This window comes from Oncorhynchus tshawytscha, linkage group LG01 (genome assembly GCF_018296145.1).
Source record: "Oncorhynchus tshawytscha isolate Ot180627B linkage group LG01, Otsh_v2.0, whole genome shotgun sequence".
Taxonomy (NCBI): Eukaryota; Metazoa; Chordata; class Actinopteri; order Salmoniformes; family Salmonidae; genus Oncorhynchus; species Oncorhynchus tshawytscha.
Window position 1 is genome coordinate 85769057 of NC_056429.1, and position 23024 is coordinate 85792080.

Below are 23024 nucleotides of genomic sequence, written 5' to 3' on the forward strand. Positions count from 1 at the left end.
AGATGGCCTCTTGGGACTGTGTCGCTATTGCTCTCTAAAGCAGATTAAAATAAGTGCCTCTAGAATGACAAGATTTCACTGAGGCTCTGAATACAGTGGGTGGGAGATCCTCTATTACAGAAATGAAATCAGATATCCTGGGGAGCTGGTAGGTGAAGATGAGAAGAAGAAAAAATGCTTTGAGGTGGAGGGGGATGGAGATGAGGGGAGGGGAGGAAGAAGAGGGGGAAGATAATTTGGTGGAGGAGTAGGGGGCAGGGGAGGAAGAGGAGGAGATAAACCAAATCTAATCTCTCAAAACTATTTTCCAGTATCATTGGACCTCCTCCAGTACACAGATAGCCTCATTAATACCTAGCTGGATAGATCTGGTTCACTTTATTAGTCAAACACAGGAGATATGGGCCAAATCAGTCAACATTTCCCGTTCTCAATTGTCTCAGATTGAATGGCTTGCTAGTGGTTATATAAACTGTGTGACATTCACACAAAACAGAAAAATACTTCCTCTTCTCTCTTAAAGCCCCAGCATAATGGACTGCTTTTGTGTAAACAATCACAGCAATCTGTTTCCAAGCTGAAAATTAGTCAGGGACTGAATAGTGAAGTGATGGATTGGGAATTGCTTTGAAAATTATTAGCTTTCTCCTACATTTAACATCTCAATGAGAGGTGTGAGTATTCTGCATTCCCGTGATGTTGTGTTATTCCAGAGGTAGCGACTATGATTATACAGTACAGAGAGCCAGACGGATCCCATCATTTTGTTTCTGGGGGAACTGCCTTTCGCATACTTAAGAAGAAGACTTGCTTTGCTCGTATGATATTATGGTATTAACATAACAAAATAGAGTGGACTAGACTCTATTAAGAATGTCAATGTCAAAACAAGTTGATTCTACTTTTGATTGGGACTGAGAGTTCTATATACTTTTTATTAGTCCTTTATTTGAACAGGGAAGACATATTAAGACCTAGGTTTCTTTTTCAGATATGCCCTGCACAATACAACACAAACATACACAAAATATACACATATTTACACATAAAAATACAAAAACACAGTCATTGGAAGCACAAGTTAAACATCACAAATCACCCAGAGCAACAGTTACATTTGTCCACAAATAATTCCCCGATCAACACTCTAAACTGCCCGAACGGCACCACAACATTAAGATGAAATTGATTTGGGATTTTGTTCCAGCACTACGGTGCATTAAAACTTAAAGGATATTTACTTAGCTCGGTGGAGACCCTAGGAACATCAAGAGTTAACCAATCCTGTGAACGGGTTAGGCAACTCTGGTGTCTATACAGAACTTTATGACGTAGGGTCTTGTGAACAAAAAGGGAGTCATATCTATGGGTCTTTAGCAAAGTCCAGCGAACCTTTTGATACAGGATGTAGTGATGAGTATCAAAACTGTCACCTGTAACAAAAGGAAGGGCACTATGGTTGATGACACCCATCACACCCATCGGTCTTCAGTTCCAGCGAAAGTGGGAAGTATACAGAAATCCTTCATGAAATGTTATGTGTACACAATGATAACAAATATAATTGGTATTTGATCAAGCTTAGTCATTGGGCTGTTCTGGTTGGAACAAGGCTAACTTACTCAGTGGAACCCAGGCCTCTACAGACACAAAGCAGAACAAAGCGGATTGAGCAGACACTCACCCACGAGCTTGAGAGAGGCGTACTTGTTGAGTTCCTTCCCAGGTCGTTGCTGGCTCAGAGAAGGGTAGGGGTGTGGCTGGCCCATGGTGGGACCTGGACCCCCATTGTTGTTAATCTGACCTCCTTCTGCAGAGACAAGACACAAAATGGGGTAATGTTAGATGACTTCGGTTCCAACATGGCCTCATTAGAATACGTCAAGACAGTGACATTTGTCCATTGTAGTTACACGTCACTAACACTAAAATAGTAGTTATGCCACTTGTGGTGACATATTACACACCTATGAACAGCTGTTCTCACTTTACAATACACGTCTTATATCATAACCAAGCCAGCATGGGCCAAAATAATGACCCATTGGTAATACTGATGTTTTTGTCATCTAAGTACATGACCGGTATGGTAGTAACTTTTTTCTTGTGAGATAATGACAGGAAGAAACAAAAGAGGAAGCACTAATTTGAATTCACCCTGAAACTGTACTGGAGATTGACTTTAATTGCATTTCCATCTTACTCGATTAAGCGAGGGAGAAGGAGCTGAGTGAGAGAGAGACCTAGAGAGAGAGAGAGCGATGAGAGAAAGACCGAGAGAGGTAGGGGAGAGAGAGAGACCGAAAGGGAAACCGAAATAGAGAGAGACCAAGAGAGAGACCGAGAGAGGTAGGGGAGAGAGAGAGTGCAAGAGAGACTGAAATAGAGAGAAAGAGATCGAAAGAGAGACTGAGAGAGACTGAGAGAGGTAGGGGAGAGAGAGAGAGACAGTAGAGAGAACAGAGTAAGAGGGAAAGAGGGAATGAGACAGAAAGCAGTATGGAAAGAGCTTTGTCTGTCTGATGGGAGGATTTACCCAGTCCTCATATTCATATTCCCATCCGACTCCCAGGAGCCTCGTCAAGCGCCAGTCAGAAAATCAAACAGAGACTTCTACAGAGCACTTAACACTCCGCTGGAGAGAGCAGCAGTCTTATTTACTTACGTCAGCGGTCTTATTTGCGTACGGCAGCGGCCTTATTTACGTGCAGCAGCGGTCTTATTTACGTGCAGCAGCGGTCTTATTTACGTGCAGCAGCGGTCTTATTTACATACGGCAGCGGTCTTATTTACGTGCAGCAGTGGTCCTCTATACGTGCAGCAGCGGTCTTATTTACGTGCAGCAGCGGTCTTATTTACGTGCAGCAGCGGTCCTATTTACGTGCAGCAGCGGTCTTATTTACGTGCAGCAGTGGTCCTATTTACGTGCAGCAGCGGTCTTATTTGCGTATGGCAGCGGTCCTATTTATGTGCAGCAGTGGTCTTATTTACTTATTTAACTTTTTTTATTTTTTTAAGAACAAATTCTTATTTACAATGACGGCCTACACTGGCCAAACCCGGATGATGCTGGACCTATTGTGCACCGCCCTATGGGAATCCCAATCTCGGCCAGTTGTGATACAGCCTGGATTCAAACCAGGGTGTCTGTAGTGACGCATCATGCACTGACATGCAGTACCTTAGACCGCTGCGTCACTCGGGATCCCCAAGACGCATGAGTATGTGTATGTGTGTCCATGTAAGTGCACAAGTGTGTGTTTGGAGGAGAGTGTGTGTATATGCATGTGTACAAACATCAGCCCGTCCCACCGATCTCTGCTGGCCACCCTCTTCGGATTTCTATGCACCATATATCTTTCAACTGCGCTGTGATGTTTAACATACAATTCGAATCTATCTAATTTAATAGAATCCACAGATTGCAAATTTAAAATAAATAATTTTACGAGGAGTATTCGTGTATTAGTAATTGACTGACCAGGTCTCTCCAGATCTCCTAACAGTACTATTACTAGGGTACATTTTAGATTAATGTTATGCTTTTCCAGCCATTCCTGAACCTGAGACCAGAAACAGGCTACCTGAGGGCAATACCAAAACAAATGGTCTATTGATGCTGTATCCTCACAACAAAATCTGCAGAGCTGCGATGATTGAATGCCCCAAACATTCAACATTTTGTTGGTGGCAAGAACTCTTCACAATAATTTTAGCTGAAAAGCAAGAAGTCTTGAATCTTGCGTTGTTTTATATATCAACTCACACACCATGGAATCGGTAGATCAAATATCTCTTTCCAACTATATTTCAATCTGTATGGCACAGTTGTCAACACCCTGGTCCTCATATGAAACTGGTATACTTTCCTATTTATGCTATTTTTATTCCACCGCCAGTTTTGATCCTTTATATTGGGCAGAAAGACCAGTTCCCTGCCTCCTCCCGCTGCCACCTGCCTCTTTGATTATGGGGTAATAATGTAATCAATTGGTTGTAATCTTGGATTGAGCAGACCATCCCATACAATTCTGATAAATCCATGACATAACTCTACCATTCCAATTTACAAAATAATTTAAAAACAAAATACAGTTTTCAAACTTGTTCTATAAAGTCTTCTTCACTTACGGCAGCGGTCTTATTTACTTATGAGAGCGGTCTTATTTATTCATGACAGCGGTCTTATTTACTTATGAGAGCGGCCTTATTTACTCATGACAGCGGTCTTATTTACTTATGAGAGCGGTCTTATTTATTCATGACAGCGGTCTTATTTACTTATGAGAGCGTTCTTATTTATTAATGACAGCGGTCTTATTTACTTATGAGAGTGGTCTTATTTATTCATGACAGCAGTCTTATTCACTTATGAGAGCGGCCCTATTTATTCATGACAGCGGTCTTATTTACTTACGGCATCGGTCTTATTTATTCATGGCAGCAGTCTTATTTACTGACGACAGCGGTCCTATTTAATCACAGCAGCGGTCTTATTTACTTATGACAGCGGTCCTATTTAATCACGGCAGCGGTCTTATTTACTTACGACATCGGTCCTATTTAATCACGGCAGCAGTCTTATTTACTGACGACAGCGGTCCTATTTAATCACGGCAGCGGTCTTATTTACTTATGACAGCGGTCCTATTTAATCACGGCAGCGGTCTTACTTACTTACGACATCGGTCCTATTTAATCACGGTGGCGGTCTTATTTACTTACGACAGCGGTCTTATTTATTCATGGCAGCGGTCTTATTTACTTACAGAAGTTGTTTTATTTACTCACAGAAGTTGTCTTATTTACTTACGGCTGTAAGGACCGACGCTGGAGATGAGAAGCAGGTACAGGGAGTCAACATTTAATAAGGAACAGACATGAAACAAGACAGGCACAGAATCAGCACACTGGCAAAACAACGACATTCGTCAATCAATGCAGAAGCGGGGAACAGAGATGAGGAACTGACAAATATTGGGGAGGTAATAAACGCTGATGCGCGTGACGGGGAAAGGCAGGTATGCGTACTGATGGTGGCAGGAGTGCGTATTGCAGGGGAGCCTGGCGCCGTGGAACGCCAGCGAGGGGGTGCGGCACTGTATAGGACGGTTCAATAACGACTTCCATATCCACTGTGTACCACTGTATAGGATGGTTCAATAACGACTTCCATATCCACTGTGTACCACTGTATAGGATGGTTCAATAATGACTTCCATTTCCACTTTGTACCATTGTATAGGATGGTTCAATAATGACTTCCATTTCCACTGTGTACCATTGTATAGGATGGTTCAATAATGACTTCCATTTCCACTGTGTACCACTGTATAGGATGGTTCAATAATGACTTCCATATCCACTTTGTACCACTGTATATTATGGTTCAATAATGACTTCCATTTCCACTTTGTACCATTGTATAGGATGGTTCAATAACAACTTCCATTTCCACTGTGTAACATTGTATAGGATGGTTCAATAATGACTTCCATTTCCACTGTGTACCACTGTATAGGATGGTTCAAGAATGACTTCTGGTCTGTGTCTAATCTACAGCGCAGAAAATCCAGGAGATGAACATGAATGTACACAGACGCACGCACGCACGCACGCACACACACACACACACACACACACACACACACACACACACACACACACACACACACACACACACACACACACACACACACAGAGAGAGAGAGAATCAACTGTAAGAGTGACAGCTGTCAGCCTGTCAATCAGCATGATGAATTGGCCCAGTGGAAGGCTGGGTTCAAAACAGCCTCATATGGTAAATAGGTAGTAACAGCACTACACATGGTCTATAGGTAGTAACAGTATTACACATGGTCTATAGGTAGTAACAGCACTACACATAGTCTATAGGTAGTAACAGCATTACATATGGTCTATAGGTAGTAACAGCATTACATATGGTCTATAGGTAGTAACAGCATTACATATGGTCTATAGGTAGTAACAGCATTACATATGGTCTATAGGTAGTAACAGCATTACACATAGTCTATAGGTAGTAGCAGTATTACACATAGTCTATGGGTAGTAACAGCATTACACATGGTCTATAGGTAGTAACAGTATTACATATGGTCTATAGGTAGTAAAAGCATTACATATGGTCTATAGGTAGTAACAGTATTACATATGGTCTATAGGTAGTAACAGCATTACATATGGTCTACAGGTAGTAACAGCACTACACATAGTCTATAGGTAGTAACAGCATTACATATGGTCTATAGGTAGTAACAGCATTACATATGGTCTATAGGTAGTAACAGCATTACATATGGTCTATAGGTAGTAACAGCATTACACATAGTCTATAGTTAGTAGCAGTATTACACATAGTATATGGGTAGTAACAGCATTACACATGGTCTATAGGTAGTAATAGTATTACATATGGTCTATAGGTAGTAACAGCATTACATATGGTCTATAGGTAGTAACAGTATTACATATGGTCTATAGGTAGTAACAGCATTACATATGGTCTACAGGTAGTAACAGCACTACACATAGTCTATAGGTAGTAACAGCATTACATATGGTCTATAGGTAGTAACAGCATTACATATGGTCTATAGGTAGTAACAGCATTACATATGGTCTATAGGTAGTAACAGCATTACATATGGTCTATAGGTAGTAACAGCATTACACATAGTCTATAGTTAGTAGCAGTATTACACATAGTCTATGGGTAGTAACAGCATTACACATGGTCTATAGGTAGTAATAGTATTACATATGGTCTATAGGTAGTAACAGCATTACATATGGTCTATAGGTAGTAACAGCACTACACATAGTCTATAGGTAGTAACAGCATTACATATGGTCTATAGGTAGTAGCAGTATTACATATGGTCTATAGGTAGTACCAGTATTACATATGGTCTATAGGTAGTAGCAGCACTACACATGCATATGGTCTATAGGTAGTAGCAGCACTACACATAGTCTATAGGTAGTAGCAGCACTACACATAGTCTATAGGTAGTAGCAGCACTACACATAGTCTATAGGTAGTAGCAGCACTACACATAGTCTATAGGTAGTAACAGCATTACACATGGTCTATAGGAAGTAACATCATTACATATGGTCTATAGGTAGTAACAGCACTACATATGGTCTATAGGTAGTAACAGCCTTACATATGGTCTATAGGTAGTAACAGCATTACATATGGTCTATAGGTAGTAACAGCATTACATATAGTCTATAGGTAGGAGCAGCATTACATATGGTCTATAGGTAGTAACAGCATTACATATGGTCTATAGGTAGTAACAGCATTACATATAGTCTATAGGTAGGAGCAGCATTACATATGGTCTATAGGTAGTAACAGCACGACACATGGTCTATAGGTAGGAGCAGCATTACATATGGTCTATAGGTAGTAACAGCATTACATATGGTCTATAGGTAGTAACAGCATTACATATGGTCTATAGGTAGTAACAGCACTAAACATGGTCTATAGGTAGTAGCAGCACTACACATGCATATGGTCTATAGGTAGTAGCAGTATTACATATGGTCTATAGGTAGTAGCAGCATTACATATGGTCTATAGGTAGTAACAGCATTACACATAGTCTATAGGTAGTAGCAGTATTACACATAGTCTATGGGTAGTAACAGCATTACACATGGTCTATAGGTAGTAACAGTATTACATATGGTCTATAGGTAGTAGCAGTATTACATATGGTCTATAGGTAGTAACAGCATTACACATAGTCTATAGGTAGTAACAGCATTACATATGGTCTATAGGTAGTAGCAGTATTACATATGGTCTATACGTAGTAACAGCATTACATATGGTCTATAGGTAGTAGCAGTATTACATATGGTCTATAGGTAGTAACAGCATTACATATGGTCTATAGGTAGTAGCAGTATTACATACGGTCTATAGGTAGTAACAGCACTACACATGGTCTATAGGTAGTAGCAGCACTACACATGGTCTATAGGTAGTAGCAGCACTACACATAGTCTATAGGTAGTAGCAGCACTACACATAGTCTATAGGTAGTAACAGCCTTACATATGGTCTATAGGTAGTAGCAGTATTACATACGGTCTATAGGTAGTAGCAGCACTACACATAGTCTATAGGTAGTAGCAGCACTACACATAGTCTATAGGTAGTAGCAGCACTACACATAGTCTATAGGTAGTAGCAGCACTACACATAGTCTATAGGTAGTAACAGCACTACATATGGTCTATAGGTAGTAACAGCCTTACATATGGTCTATAGGTAGTAACAGCATTACATATGGTCTATAGGTAGTAACAGCATTACATATAGTCTATAGGTAGGAGCAGCATTACATATGGTCTATAGGTAGTAACAGCATTACATATGGTCTATAGGTAGTAACAGCATTACATATAGTCTATAGGTAGGAGCAGCATTACATATGGTCTATAGGTAGTAACAGCATTACACATGGTCTATAGGTAGTAGCAGCATTACATATGGTCTATAGGTAGTAGCAGCATTACATATGGTCTATAGGTAGTAACAGCATTACATATGGTCTATAGGTAGTAACAGCACTACACATGGTCTATAGGTAGTAGCAGCACTACACATGCATATGGTCTATAGGTAGTAACAGTATTACATATGGTCTATAGGTAGTAGCAGCATTACATATGGTCTATAGGTAGTAACAGCATTACAAATGGTCTATAGGTAGTAACAGTATTACATATGGTCTATAGGTAGTAACAGCATTACATATGGTCTACAGGTAGTAACAGCACTACACATAGTCTATAGGTAGTAACAGCATTACATATGGTCTATAGGTAGTAACAGCATTACATATGGTCTATAGGTAGTAACAGCATTACATATGGTCTATAGGTAGTAACAGCATTACATATGGTCTATAGGTAGTAACAGCATTACACATAGTCTATAGGTAGTAGCAGTATTACACATAGTCTATGGGTAGTAACAGCATTACACATGGTCTATAGGTAGTAACAGTATTACATATGGTCTATAGGTAGTAACAGCATTACATATGGTCTATAGGTAGTAACAGCACTACACATAGTCTATAGGTAGTAACAGCATTACATATGGTCTATAGGTAGTAGCAGTATTACATATGGTCTATAGGTAGTAACAGCATTACATATGGTCTATAGGTAGTAACAGCATTACATATGGTCTATAGGTAGTAGCAGTATTACATATGGTCTATAGGTAGTAACAGCACTACACATAGTCTATAGGTAGTAACAGCATTACATATGGTCTATAGGTAGTAGCAGTATTACATATGGTCTATAGGTAGTAACAGCATTACATATGGTCTATAGGTAGTAGCAGTATTACATATGGTCTATAGGTAGTAACAGCATTACATATGGTCTATAGGTAGTAGCAGTATTACATACGGTCTATAGGTAGTAACAGCACTACACATGGTCTATAGGTAGTAGCAGCACTACACATAGTCTATAGGTAGTAGCAGCACTACACATAGTCTATAGGTAGTAGCAGCACTACACATAGTCTATAGGTAGTAGCAGCACTACACATAGTCTATAGGTAGTAACAGCACTACATATGGTCTATAGGTAGTAACAGCACTACATATGGTCTATAGGTAGTAACAGCCTTACATATGGTCTATAGGTAGTAACAGCATTACATATAGTCTATAGGTAGGAGCAGCATTACATATGGTCTATAGGTAGTAACAGCATTACATATGGTGTATAGGTAGTAACAGCATTACATATAGTCTATAGGTAGGAGCAGCATTACATATGGTCTATAGGTAGTAACAGCACGACACATGGTCTATATGTAGGAGCAGCATTACATATGGTCTATAGGTAGTAACAGCATTACATATGGTCTATAGGTAGTAACAGCATTACATATGGTCTATAGGTAGTAACAGCACTACACATGGTCTATAGGTAGTAGCAGCACTACACATGCATATGGTCTATAGGTAGTAACAGTATTACATATGGTCTATAGGTAGTAGCAGCATTACATATGGTCTATAGGTAGTAACAGCATTACACATGGTCTATAGGTAGTAACAGCATTACATATGGTCTATAGGTAGTAGCAGTATTACATATGGTCTATAGGTAGTAACAGCATTACACATGGTCTATAGGTAGTAACAGTATTACATATGGTCTATAGGTAGTAACAGCATTACATATGGTCTACAGGTAGTAACAGCACTACACATAGTCTATAGGTAGTAACAGCATTACATATGGTCTATAGGTAGTAACAGCATTACATATGGTCTATAGGTAGTAACAGCATTACATATGGTCTATAGGTAGTAACAGCATTACATATGGTCTATAGGTAGTAGCAATATTACATACGGTCTATAGGTAGTAACAGCATTACATATGGTCTATAGGTAGTAACAGCATTACATATGGTCTATAGGTAGTAGCAGTATTACATATGGTCTATAGGTAGTAACAGCATTACACATAGTCTATAGGTAGTAACAGCATTACATATGGTCTACAGGTAGTAGCAATATTACATACGGTCTATAGGTAGTAACAGCATTACATATGGTCTATAGGTAGTAGCAGTATTACATATGGTCTATAGGTAGTAACAGCACTATACATGGTCTATAGGTAGTAGCAGCACTACACATAGTCTATAGGTAGTAGCAGCACTACACATAGTCTATAGGTAGTAGCAGCACTACACATAGTCTATAGGTAGTAGCAGCACTACACATAGTCTATAGGTAGTAACAGCCTTACATATGGTCTATAGGTAGTAACAGCATTACATATGGTCTATAGGTAGTAACAGCATTACATATAGTCTATAGATAGGAGCAGCATTACATATGGTCTATAGGTAGTAACAGCATTACATATGGTCTATAGGTAGTAACAGCATTACATATAGTCTATAGGTAGGAGCAGCATTACATATGGTCTATAGGTAGTAACAGCACGACACATGGTCTATAGGTAGGAGCAGCATTACATATGGTCTATAGGTAGTAACAGCATTACATATGGTCTATAGGTAGTAACAGCATTACATATGGTCTATAGGTAGTAACAGCACTACACATGGTCTATAGGTAGTAGCAGCACTACACATGCATATGGTCTATAGGTAGTAGCAGCACTACACATAGTCTATAGGTAGTAGCAGCACTACACATAATCTATAGGTAGTAGCAGCACTACACATAGTCTATAGGTAGTAACAGCATTACACATGGTCTATAGGAAGTAACATCATTACATATGGTCTATAGGTAGTAACAGCACTACATATGGTCTATAGGTAGTAACAGCCTTACGTATGGTCTATAGGTAGTAACAGCATTACATATAGTCTATAAGTAGGAGCAGCATTACATATGGTCTATAGGTAGTAACAGCATTACATATTTTCTATAGGTAGTAACAGCATTACATATAGTCTATAGGTAGTAGCAGCATTACATATGGTCTATAGGTAGTAACAGCACGACACATGGTCTATAGGTAGTAGCAGCCTTACTTATGCATATGGCCGATAGGTAGTAGCAGTATTACATATGGTCTATAGGTAGTAGCAGCATTACATATGGTCTATAGGTAGTAACAGCACTACACATGGTCTATAGGTAGTAGCAGCCTTACTTATGCATATGGTCGATAGGTAGTAGCAGTATTACATATGGTCTATAGGTAGTAACAGCATTACATATGGTCTATAGGTAGTAACAGCACTACACATGGTCTATAGGTAGTAGCAGCACTACACATGCATATGGTCTATAGGTAGTAACAGTATTACATATGGTCTATAGGTAGTAGCAGCATTACATATGGTCTATAGGTAGTAACAGCATTACACATGGTCTATAGGTAGTAACAGCATTACATATGGTCTATAGGTAGTAGCAGTATTACATATGGTCTATAGGTAGTAACAGCATTACACATGGTCTATAGGTAGTAACAGTATTACATATGGTCTATAGGTAGTAACAGCATTACATATGGTCTACAGGTAGTAACAGCACTACACATAGTCTATAGGTAGTAACAGCATTACACATGGTCTATAGGTAGTAACAGCATTACATATGGTCTATAGGTAGTAACAGCATTACATATGGTCTATAGGTAGTAACAGCATTACATATGGTCTATAGGTAGTAGCAGTATTACATATGGTCTATAGGTAGTAACAGCATTACATATGGTCTATAGGTAGTAACAGCATTACATATTGTCTATAGGTAGTAGCAGTATTACATATGGTCTATAGGTAGTAACAGCATTACACATAGTCTATAGGTAGTAACAGCATTACATATGGTCTATAGGTAGTAGCAATATTACATACGGTCTATAGGTAGTAACAGCATTACATATGGTCTATAGGTAGTAGCAGTATTACATACGGTCTATAGGTAGTAACAGCACTACACATGGTCTATAGGTAGTAGCAGCACTTCACATAGTCTATAGGTAGTAGCAGCACTACACATAGTCTATAGGTAGTAGCAGCACTACACATAGTCTATAGGTAGTAGCAGCACTACACATAGTCTATAGGTAGTAATAGCCTTACATATGGTCTATAGGTAGTAACAGCATTACATATGGTCTATAGGTAGTAACAGCATTACATATAGTCTATAGATAGGAGCAGCATTACATATGGTCTATAGGTAGTAACAGCATTACATATGGTCTATAGGTAGTAACAGCATTACATATAGTCTATAGGTAGGAGCAGCATTACATATGGTCTATAGGTAGTAACAGCACGACACATGGTCTATAGGTAGTAGCAGCATTACATATGGTCTATAGGTAGTAACAGCATTACATATGGTCTATAGGTAGTAACAGCATTACATATGGTCTATAGGTAGTAACAGCACTACACATGGTCTATAGGTAGTAGCAGCACTACACATGCATATGGTCTATAGGTAGTAGCAGCACTACACATAGTCTATAGGTAGTAGCAGCACTACACATAATCTATAGGTAGTAGCAGCACTACACATAGTCTATAGGTAGTAACAGCATTACACATGGTCTATAGGAAGTAACATCATTACATATGGTCTATAGGTAGTAACAGCACTACATATGGTCTATAGGTAGTAACAGCCTTACGTATGGTCTATAGGTAGTAACAGCATTACATATAGTCTATAAGTAGAACAGCATTACATATGGTCTATAGGTAGTAACAGCATTACATATTTTCTATAGGTAGTAACAGCATTACATATAGTCTATAGGTAGTAGCAGCATTACATATGGTCTATAGGTAGTAACAGCATTACACATGGTCTATAGGTAGTAGCAGCCTTACTTATGCATATGGTCGATAGGTAGTAGCAGTATTACATATGGTCTATAGGTAGTAGCAGCATTACATATGGTCTATAGGTAGTAACAGCACTACACATGGTCTATAGTAGCAGCCTTCTTATGCATATGGGTAGTAGCAGTATTACATATGGTCTATAGGTAGTACCAGTATTACATATGGTCTATAGGTAGTAACAGCACTACATATGGTCTATAGGTAGTAACAGCATTACATATGGTCTATAGGTAGTAGCAGCACTACACATAGTCTATAGGTAGTAGCAGCACTACACATAGTCTATAGGTAGTAACAGCATTACACATGGTCTATAGGTAGTAACATCATTACATATGGTCTTTAGGTAGTAACAGCACTACATATGGTCTATAGGTAGTAACAGCATTACATATGGTCTTTAGGTAGTAACAGCACTACATATGGTCTATAGGTAGTAACAGCACTACACATGGTCTATAGGTAGTAGCAGCACTACACATGCATATGGTCTATAGGTAGTAGCAGTATTACATATGGTCTATAGGTAGTAGCAGCATTACATTTGGTCTATAGGTAGTAGCAGCATTACATATGGTCTTTAGGTAGTAGCAGCACTACATATGGTCTTTAGGTAGTAACAGCACTACACATAGTCTATAGGTAGTAGCAGCACTACACATAGTCTATAGGTAGTAGCAGCACTACACATAGTCTATAGGTAGTAGCAGCACTACACATAGTCTATAGGTAGTAACAGCACTACATATGGTCTATAGGTAGTAACAGCACTACATATGGTCTATAGGTAGTAACAGCATTACATATGGTCTATAGGTAGTAACAGCATTACATATAGTCTATAGGTAGTAGCAGTATTACATATGGTCTATAGGTAGTAGCAGCATTACACATGGTCTATAGGTAGTAACAGCATTACATATGGTCTATAGGTAGTAGCAGCATTACATATGGTCTATAGGTAGTAACAGCACTACACATGGTCTATAGTAGTAGCAGCATTACATATGGTCTATAGGTAGTAACAGCATTACATATGGTCTATAGGTAGTAACAGCATTACATATGGTCTATAGGTAGTAACAGCACTACACATGGTCTATAGGTAGTAGCAGCACTACACATGCATATGGTCTATAGGTAGTAGCAGTATTACATATGGTCTATAGGTAGTAGCAGTATTACATATGGTCTATAGGTAGTAACATCATTACACATGGTCTATAGGTAGTAACAGCATTACACATAGTCTATAGGTAGTAGCAGTATTACATATGGTCTATAGGTAGTAGCAGCATTACACATGGTCTATAGGTAGTAACAGCATTACATATGGTCTATAGGTAGTAACAGCATTACATATGGTCTAGGTAGTAACAGCACTACACATAGTCTATAGGTAGTAACAGCATTACATATGGTCTATAGGTAGTAACAGCATTACATATGGTCTATAGGTAGTAACAGCATTACATATGGTCTATAGGTAGTAACAGCATTACATATGGTCTATAGGTAGTAACAGCATTACACATAGTCTATAGGTAGTAGCAGTATTACACATAGTCTATGGGTAGTAACAGCATTACACATGGTCTATAGGTAGTAACAGTATTACATATGGTCTATAGGTAGTAACAGCATTACATATGGTCTATAGGTAGTAACAGCACTACACATAGTCTATAGGTAGTAGCAGCACTACACATAGTCTATAGGTAGTAACAGCACTACATATGGTCTATAGGTAGTAACAGCACTACATATGGTCTATAGGTAGTAACAGCCTTACATATGGTCAATAGGTAGTAACAGCATTACATATGGTCTATAGGTAGTAGCAGCATTACATATGGTCTATAGGTAGTAACAGCATTACATATGGTCTATAGGTAGTAACAGCATTACATATGGTCTATAGGTAGTAGCAGCATTACATATGGTCTATAGGTAGTAACAGCATTACACATGGTCTATAGGTAGTAGCAGCATTACATATGGTCTATAGGTAGTAACAGCATTACATATGGTCTATAGGTAGTAACAGCATTACATATGGTCTATAGGTAGTAACAGCACTACACATGGTCTATAGGTAGTAGCAGCACTACACATGCATATGGTCTATAGGTAGTAACAGTATTACATATGGTCTATAGGTAGTAGCAGCATTACATATGGTCTATAGGTAGTAACAGCATTACACATGGTCTATAGGTAGTAACAGCATTACATATGGTCTATAGGTAGTAGCAGTATTACATATGGTCTATAGGTAGTAACAGCATTACACATGGTCTATAGGTAGTAACAGTATTACATATGGTCTATAGGTAGTAACAGCATTACATATGGTCTACAGGTAGTAACAGCACTACACATGGTCTATAGGTAGTAACAGCATTACATATGGTCTATAGGTAGTAACAGCATTACATATGGTCTATAGGTAGTAACAGCATTACATATGGTCTATAGGTAGTAACAGCATTACATATGGTCTATAGGTAGTAACAGCATTACACATAGTCTATAGGTAGTAGCAGTATTACACATAGTCTATGGGTAGTAACAGCATTACACATGGTCTATAGGTAGTAACAGTATTACATATGGTCTATAGGTAGTAACAGCATTACATATGGTCTATAGGTAGTAACAGCATTACATATGGTCTATAGGTAGTAACAGCATTACATATGGTCTATAGGTAGTAGCAGTATTACATATGGTCTATAGGTAGTAACAGCATTACATATGGTCTATAGGTAGTAACAGCATTACATATGGTCTATAGGTAGTAGCAGTATTACATATGGTCTATAGGTAGTAACAGCATTACACATAGTCTATAGGTAGTAACAGCATTACATATGGTCTATAGGTAGTAGCAATATTACATACGGTCTATAGGTAGTAACAGCATTACATATGGTCTATAGGTAGTAACAGCACTACATATGGTCTATAGGTAGTAACAGCATTACATATGGTCTTTAGGTAGTAACAGCACTACATATGGTCTATAGGTAGTAGCAGCACTACACATGGTCTATAGGTAGTAGCAGCACTACACATGGTCTATAGGTAGTAGCAGCACTACACATAGTCTATAGGTAGTAACAGCATTACATATGGTCTATAGGTAGTAACAGCATTACATATGGTCTATAGGTAGTAACAGCATTACATATAGTCTATAGGTAGTAAGCAGCATTACATATGGTCTATAGGTAGTAACAGCATTACACATGGTCTATAGGTAGGAGCAGCATTACATATGGTCTATAGGTAGTAACAGCATTACATATGGTCTATAGGTAGTAACAGCACTACACATGGTCTATAGGTAGTAGCAGCACTACACATGCATATGGTCTATAGGTAGTAGCAGCACTACACATAATCTATAGGTAGTAGCAGCACTACACATAGTCTATAGGTAGTAACAGCATTACACATGGTCTATAGGTAGTAACATCATTACATATGGTCTATAGGTAGTAACAGCACTACATATGGTCTATAGGTAGTAACAGCATTACATATGGTCTAGGTAGGCATTACATATAGTCTATAGGTAGTAGCAGCATTACATATGGTCTATAGGTAGTAACAGCATTACATATGGTCTATAGGTAGTAACAGCATTACATATGGTCTATAGCAGCATTACATATGGTCTATAGGTAGTAACAGCATTACACATGGTCTATAGGTAGTAGCAGCATTACATATGGTCTATAGGTAGTAACAGCATTACATATGGTCTATAGGTAGTAACAGCATTACATATGGTCTATAGGTAGTAACAGCACTACACATGGTCTATAGGTAGTAGCAGCACTACACATGCATATGGTCTATAGGTAGTAACAGTATTACATATGGTCTATAGGTAGTAGCAGCATTACATATGGTCTATAGGTAGTAACAGCATTACACATGGTCTATAGGTAGTAACAGCATTACATATGGTCTATAGGTAGTAGCAGTATTACATATGGTCTATAGGTAGTAACAGCATTACACATGGTCTATAGGTAGTAACAGCATTACATATGGTCTATAGGTAGTAACAGCATTACATATGGTCTACAGGTAGTAACAGCACTACACATAGTCTATAGGCAGTAACAGCATTACATATGGTCTATAGGTAGTAACAGCATTACATATGGTCTATAGGTAGTAACAGCATTACATATGGTCTATAGGTAGTAACAGCATTACATATGGTCTATAGGTAGTAACAGCATTACATATGGTCTATAGGTAGTAGCAGTATTACATATGGTCTATAGGTAGTAACAGCATTACACATAGTCTATAGGTAGTAACAGCATTACATATGGTCTATAGGTAGTAACAGCATTACATATGGTCTATAGGTAGTAACAGCACTACACATAGTCTATAGGTAGTAACAGCATTACATATGGTCTATAGGTAGTAGCAGTATTACATATGGTCTATAGGTAGTAACAGCATTACATATGGTCTATAGGTAGTAACAGCATTACATATGGTCTATAGGTAGTAACAGTATTACATATGGTCTATAGGTAGTAACAGCATTACATATGGTCTATAGGTAGTAACAGCATTACATATGGTCTATAGGTAGTAGCAATATTACATACGGTCTATAGGTAGTAACAGCATTACATATGGTCTATAGGTAGTAGCAGTATTACATACGGTCTATAGGTAGTAACAGCACTACACATGGTCTATAGGTAGTAGCAGCACTACACACATAGTCTATAGGTAGTAGCAGCACTACACATAGTCTATAGGTAGTAGCAGCACTACACATAGTCTATAGGTAATAGCAGCACTACACATAGTCTATAGGTAGTAACAGCATTACATATGGTCTATAGGTAGTAACAGCATTACATATGGTCTATAGGTAGTAACAGCATTACATATGGTCTATAGGTAGTAGCAGCATTACATATGGTCTATAGGTAGTAACAGCATTACACATGGTCTATAGGTAACAGCATTACATATGGTCTATAGGTAGTAACAGCATTACATATGGTCTATAGGTAGTAACAGCACTACACATGGTCTATAGGTAGTAGCAGCACTACACATACATATGGTCTATAGGTAGTAGCAGCACTACACATGGTCTATAGGTAGTAGCAGCACTACACATGGTCTATAGGTAGTAACAGCATTACACATGGTCTATAGGTAGTAACATCATTACATATGGTCTATAGGTAGTAACAGCACTACATATGGTCTATAGGTAGTAACAGCATTACATATGGTCTATAGGTAGTAACAGCATTACATATAGTCTATAGGTAGTAGCAGCATTACATATGGTCTATAGGTAGTAACAGCATTACATATGGTCTATAGGTACTAACAGCATTACATATAGTCTATAGGTAGTAGCAGCATTACATATGGTCTATAGGTAGTAACAGCATTACACATGGTCTATAGGTAGTAACAGCATTACATATGGTCTATAGGTAGTAGCAGTATTACATATGGTCTATAGGTAGTAACAGCATTACACATAGTCTATAGGTAGTAACAGCACTACACATGGTCTATAGGTAGTAGCAGCACTACACATGCATATGGTCTATAGGTAGTAACAGTATTACATATGGTCTATAGGTAGTAGCAGCATTACATATGGTCTATAGGTAGTAACAGCATTACACATGGTCTATAGGTAGTAACAGCATTACATATGGTCTATAGGTAGTAGCAGTATTACATATGGTCTATAGGTAGTAACAGCATTACACATGGTCTATAGGTAGTAACAGTATTACATATGGTCTATAGGTAGTAACAGCATTACATATGGTCTACAGGTAGTAACAGCACTACACATAGTCTATAGGTAGTAACAGCATTACATATGGTCTATAGGTAGTAACAGCATTACATATGGTCTATAGGTAGTAACAGCATTACATATGGTCTATAGGTAGTAACAGCATTACATATGGTCTATAGGTAGTAACAGCATTACACATAGTCTATAGGTAGTAGCAGTATTACACATAGTCTATGGGTAGTAACAGCATTACACATGGTCTATAGGTAGTAACAGCATTACATATAGTCTATAGGTAGTAACAGCATTACATATGGTCTATAGGTAGTAACAGCACTACACATAGTCTATAGGTAGTAACAGCATTACATATGGTCTATAGGTAGTAGCAGTATTACATATGGTCTATAGGTAGTAACAGCATTACATATGGTCTATAGGTAGTAACAGCATTACATATGGTCTATAGGTAGTAGCAGTATTACATATGGTCTATAGGTAGTAACAGCATTACACATAGTCTATAGGTAGTAACAGCATTACATATGGTCTATAGGTAGTAGCAATATTACATACGGTCTATAGGTAGTAACAGCATTACATATGGTCTATAGGTAGTAGCAGTATTACATACGGTCTATAGGTAGTAACAGCACTACACATGGTCTATAGGTAGTAGCAGCACTACACATAGTCTATAGGTAGTAGCAGCACTACACATAGTCTATAGGTAGTAGCAGCACTACACATAGTCTATAGGTAGTAGCAGCACTACACATAGTCTATAGGTAGTAACAGCCTTACATATGGTCTATAGGTAGTAACAGCATTACATATGGTCTATAGGTAGTAACAGCATTACATATAGTCTATAGGTAGGAGCAGCATTACATATGGTCTATAGGTAGTAACAGCACGACACATGGTCTATAGGTAGGAGCAGCATTACATATGGTCTATAGGTAGTAACAGCATTACATATGGTCTATAGGTAGTAACAGCATTACATATGGTCTATAGGTAGTAACAGCACTACACATGGTCTATAGGTAGTAGCAGCACTACACATGCATATGGTCTATAGGTAGTAGCAGCACTACACATAGTCTATAGGTAGTAGCAGCACTACACATAATCTATAGGTAGTAGCAGCACTACACATAGTCTATAGGTAGTAACAGCATTACACATGGTCTATAGGAAGTAACATCATTACATATGGTCTATAGGTAGTAACAGCACTACATATGGTCTATAGGTAGTAACAGCCTTACGTATGGTCTATAGGTAGTAACAGCATTACATATAGTCTATAGGTAGGAGCAGCATTACATATGGTCTATAGGTAGTAACAGCATTACATATGGTCTATAGGTACTAACAGCATTACATATAGTCTATAGGTAGGAGCAGCATTACATATGGTCTATAGGTAGTAACAGCATTACATATGGTCTATAGGTAGGAGCAGCATTACATATGGTCTATAGGTAGTAACAGCATTACATATGGTCTATAGGTAGGAGCAGCATTACATATGGTCTATAGGTAGTAACAGCATTACACATGGTCTATAGGTAGTAGCAGCACTACACATGCATATGGTCTATAGGTAGTAGCAGTATTACATATGGTCTATAGGTAGTAGCAGCATTACATATGGTCTATAGGTAGTAACAGCATTACACATGGTCTATAGGTAGTAACAGCATTACACATAGTCTATAGGTAGTAGCAGTATTACATATGGTCTATAGGTAGTAGCAGCATTACACATGGTCTATAGGTAGTAACAGCATTACATATGGTCTATAGGTAGTAGCAGCATTACATATGGTCTATAGGTAGTAACAGCACTACACATAGTCTATAGGCAGTAACAGCATTACATATGGTCTATAGGTAGTAACAGCATTACATATGGTCTATAGGTAGTAACAGCATTACATATGGTCTATAGGTAGTAACAGCATTACATATGGTCTATAGGTAGTAACAGCATTACACATAGTCTATAGGTAGTAGCAGTATTACACATAGTCTATAGGTAGTAACAGCATTACACATGGTCTATAGGTAGTAACATTATTACATATGGTCTATAGGTAGTAACAGCATTACATATGGTCTATAGGTAGTAACAGCACTACACATAGTCTATAGGTAGTAACAGCATTACATATGGTCTATAGGTAGTAGCAGTATTACATATGGTCTATAGGTAGTAACAGCATTACATATGGTCTATAGGTAGTAACAGCATTACATATGGTCTATAGGTAGTAGCAGTATTACATATGGTCTATAGGTAGTAACAGCATTACACATAGTCTATAGGTAGTAACAGTATTACATATGGTCTATAGGTAGTAACAGCATTACACATGGTCTATAGGTAGTAGCAGCACTACACATAGTCTATAGGTAGTAGCAGCACTACACATAGTCTATAGGTAGTAGCAGCACTACACATAGTCTATAGGTAGTAGCAGCACTACACATAGTCTATAGGTAGTAACAGCATTACACATGGTCTATAGGTAGTAACATCATTACATATGGTCTTTAGGTAGTAACAGCACTACATATGGTCTATAGGTAGTAACAGCATTACATATGGTCTATAGGTAGTAGCAGTATTACATATGGTCTATAGGTAGTAACAGCATTACATATGGTCTATAGGTAGTAACAGCATTACATATTGTCTATAGGTAGTAACAGCATTACATATGGTCTATAGGTAGTAGCAGTATTACATATGGTCTATAGGTAGTAACAGCATTACACATGGTCTATAGGTAGTAACAGTATTACATCTGGTCTATAGGTAGTAACAGCATTACATATGGTCTACAGGTAGTAACAGCACTACACATAGTCTATAGGTAGTAACAGCATTACATATGGTCTATAGGTAGTAACAGCATTACATATGGTCTATAGGTAGTAACAGCATTACATATGGTCTATAGGTAGTAACAGCATTACATATGGTCTATAGGTAGTAACAGCATTACATAGTCTATAGGTAGTAGCAGTATTACACATAGTCTATGGGTAGTAACAGCATTACACATGGTCTATAGGTAGTAACAGTATTACATATGGTCTATAGGTAGTAGCAGTATTACATATGGTCTATAGGTAGTAACATCATTACACATGGTCTATAGGTAGTAACAGCATTACACATAGTCTATAGGTAGTAGCAGTATTACATATGGTCTATAGGTAGTAGCAGCATTACACATGCATATGGCCTATAGGTAGTAGCAGTATTACATATGGTCTATAGGTAGTAGCAGTATTACATATGGTCTATAGGTAGTAACATCATTACACATGGTCTATAGGTAGTAACAGCATTACACATGGTCTATAGGTAGTAGCAGTATTACATATGGTCTATAGGTAGTAGCAGCATTACATATGGTCTATAGGTAGTAGCAGTATTACATACGGTCTATAGGTAGTAACAGCACTACACATGGTCTATAGGTAGTAGCAGCACTACACATGGTCTATAGGTAGTAGTACACAGTCATTAGCAGCACTACACATAGTCTATAGGTAGTAGCAGCACTACACATAGTCTATAGGTAGTAACAGCCTTACATATGGTCTATAGGTAGTAACAGCATTACATATGGTCTATAGGTAGTAACAGCATTACATATAGTCTATAGATAGGAGCAGCATTACATATGGTCTATAGGTAGTAACAGCATTACATATGGTCTATAGGTAGTAACAGCATTACATATAGTCTAT

General features: G+C 38.1%; 1 protein-coding gene across 1 annotated transcript in view; it reads right to left on the reverse strand.

The window, feature by feature from the left end:
- LOC112261244 (protein shisa-9B-like) overlaps positions 1-23024 on the reverse strand; it is a 111145-nt gene that overhangs the window by 29109 nt on the left and 59012 nt on the right. Inside the window, exon 3 of the mRNA XM_042328436.1 lies at positions 1685-1810. Coding sequence (XP_042184370.1) covers positions 1685-1810 — 126 coding nt within the window. The remainder of the gene's footprint in view (positions 1-1684; positions 1811-23024) is intronic.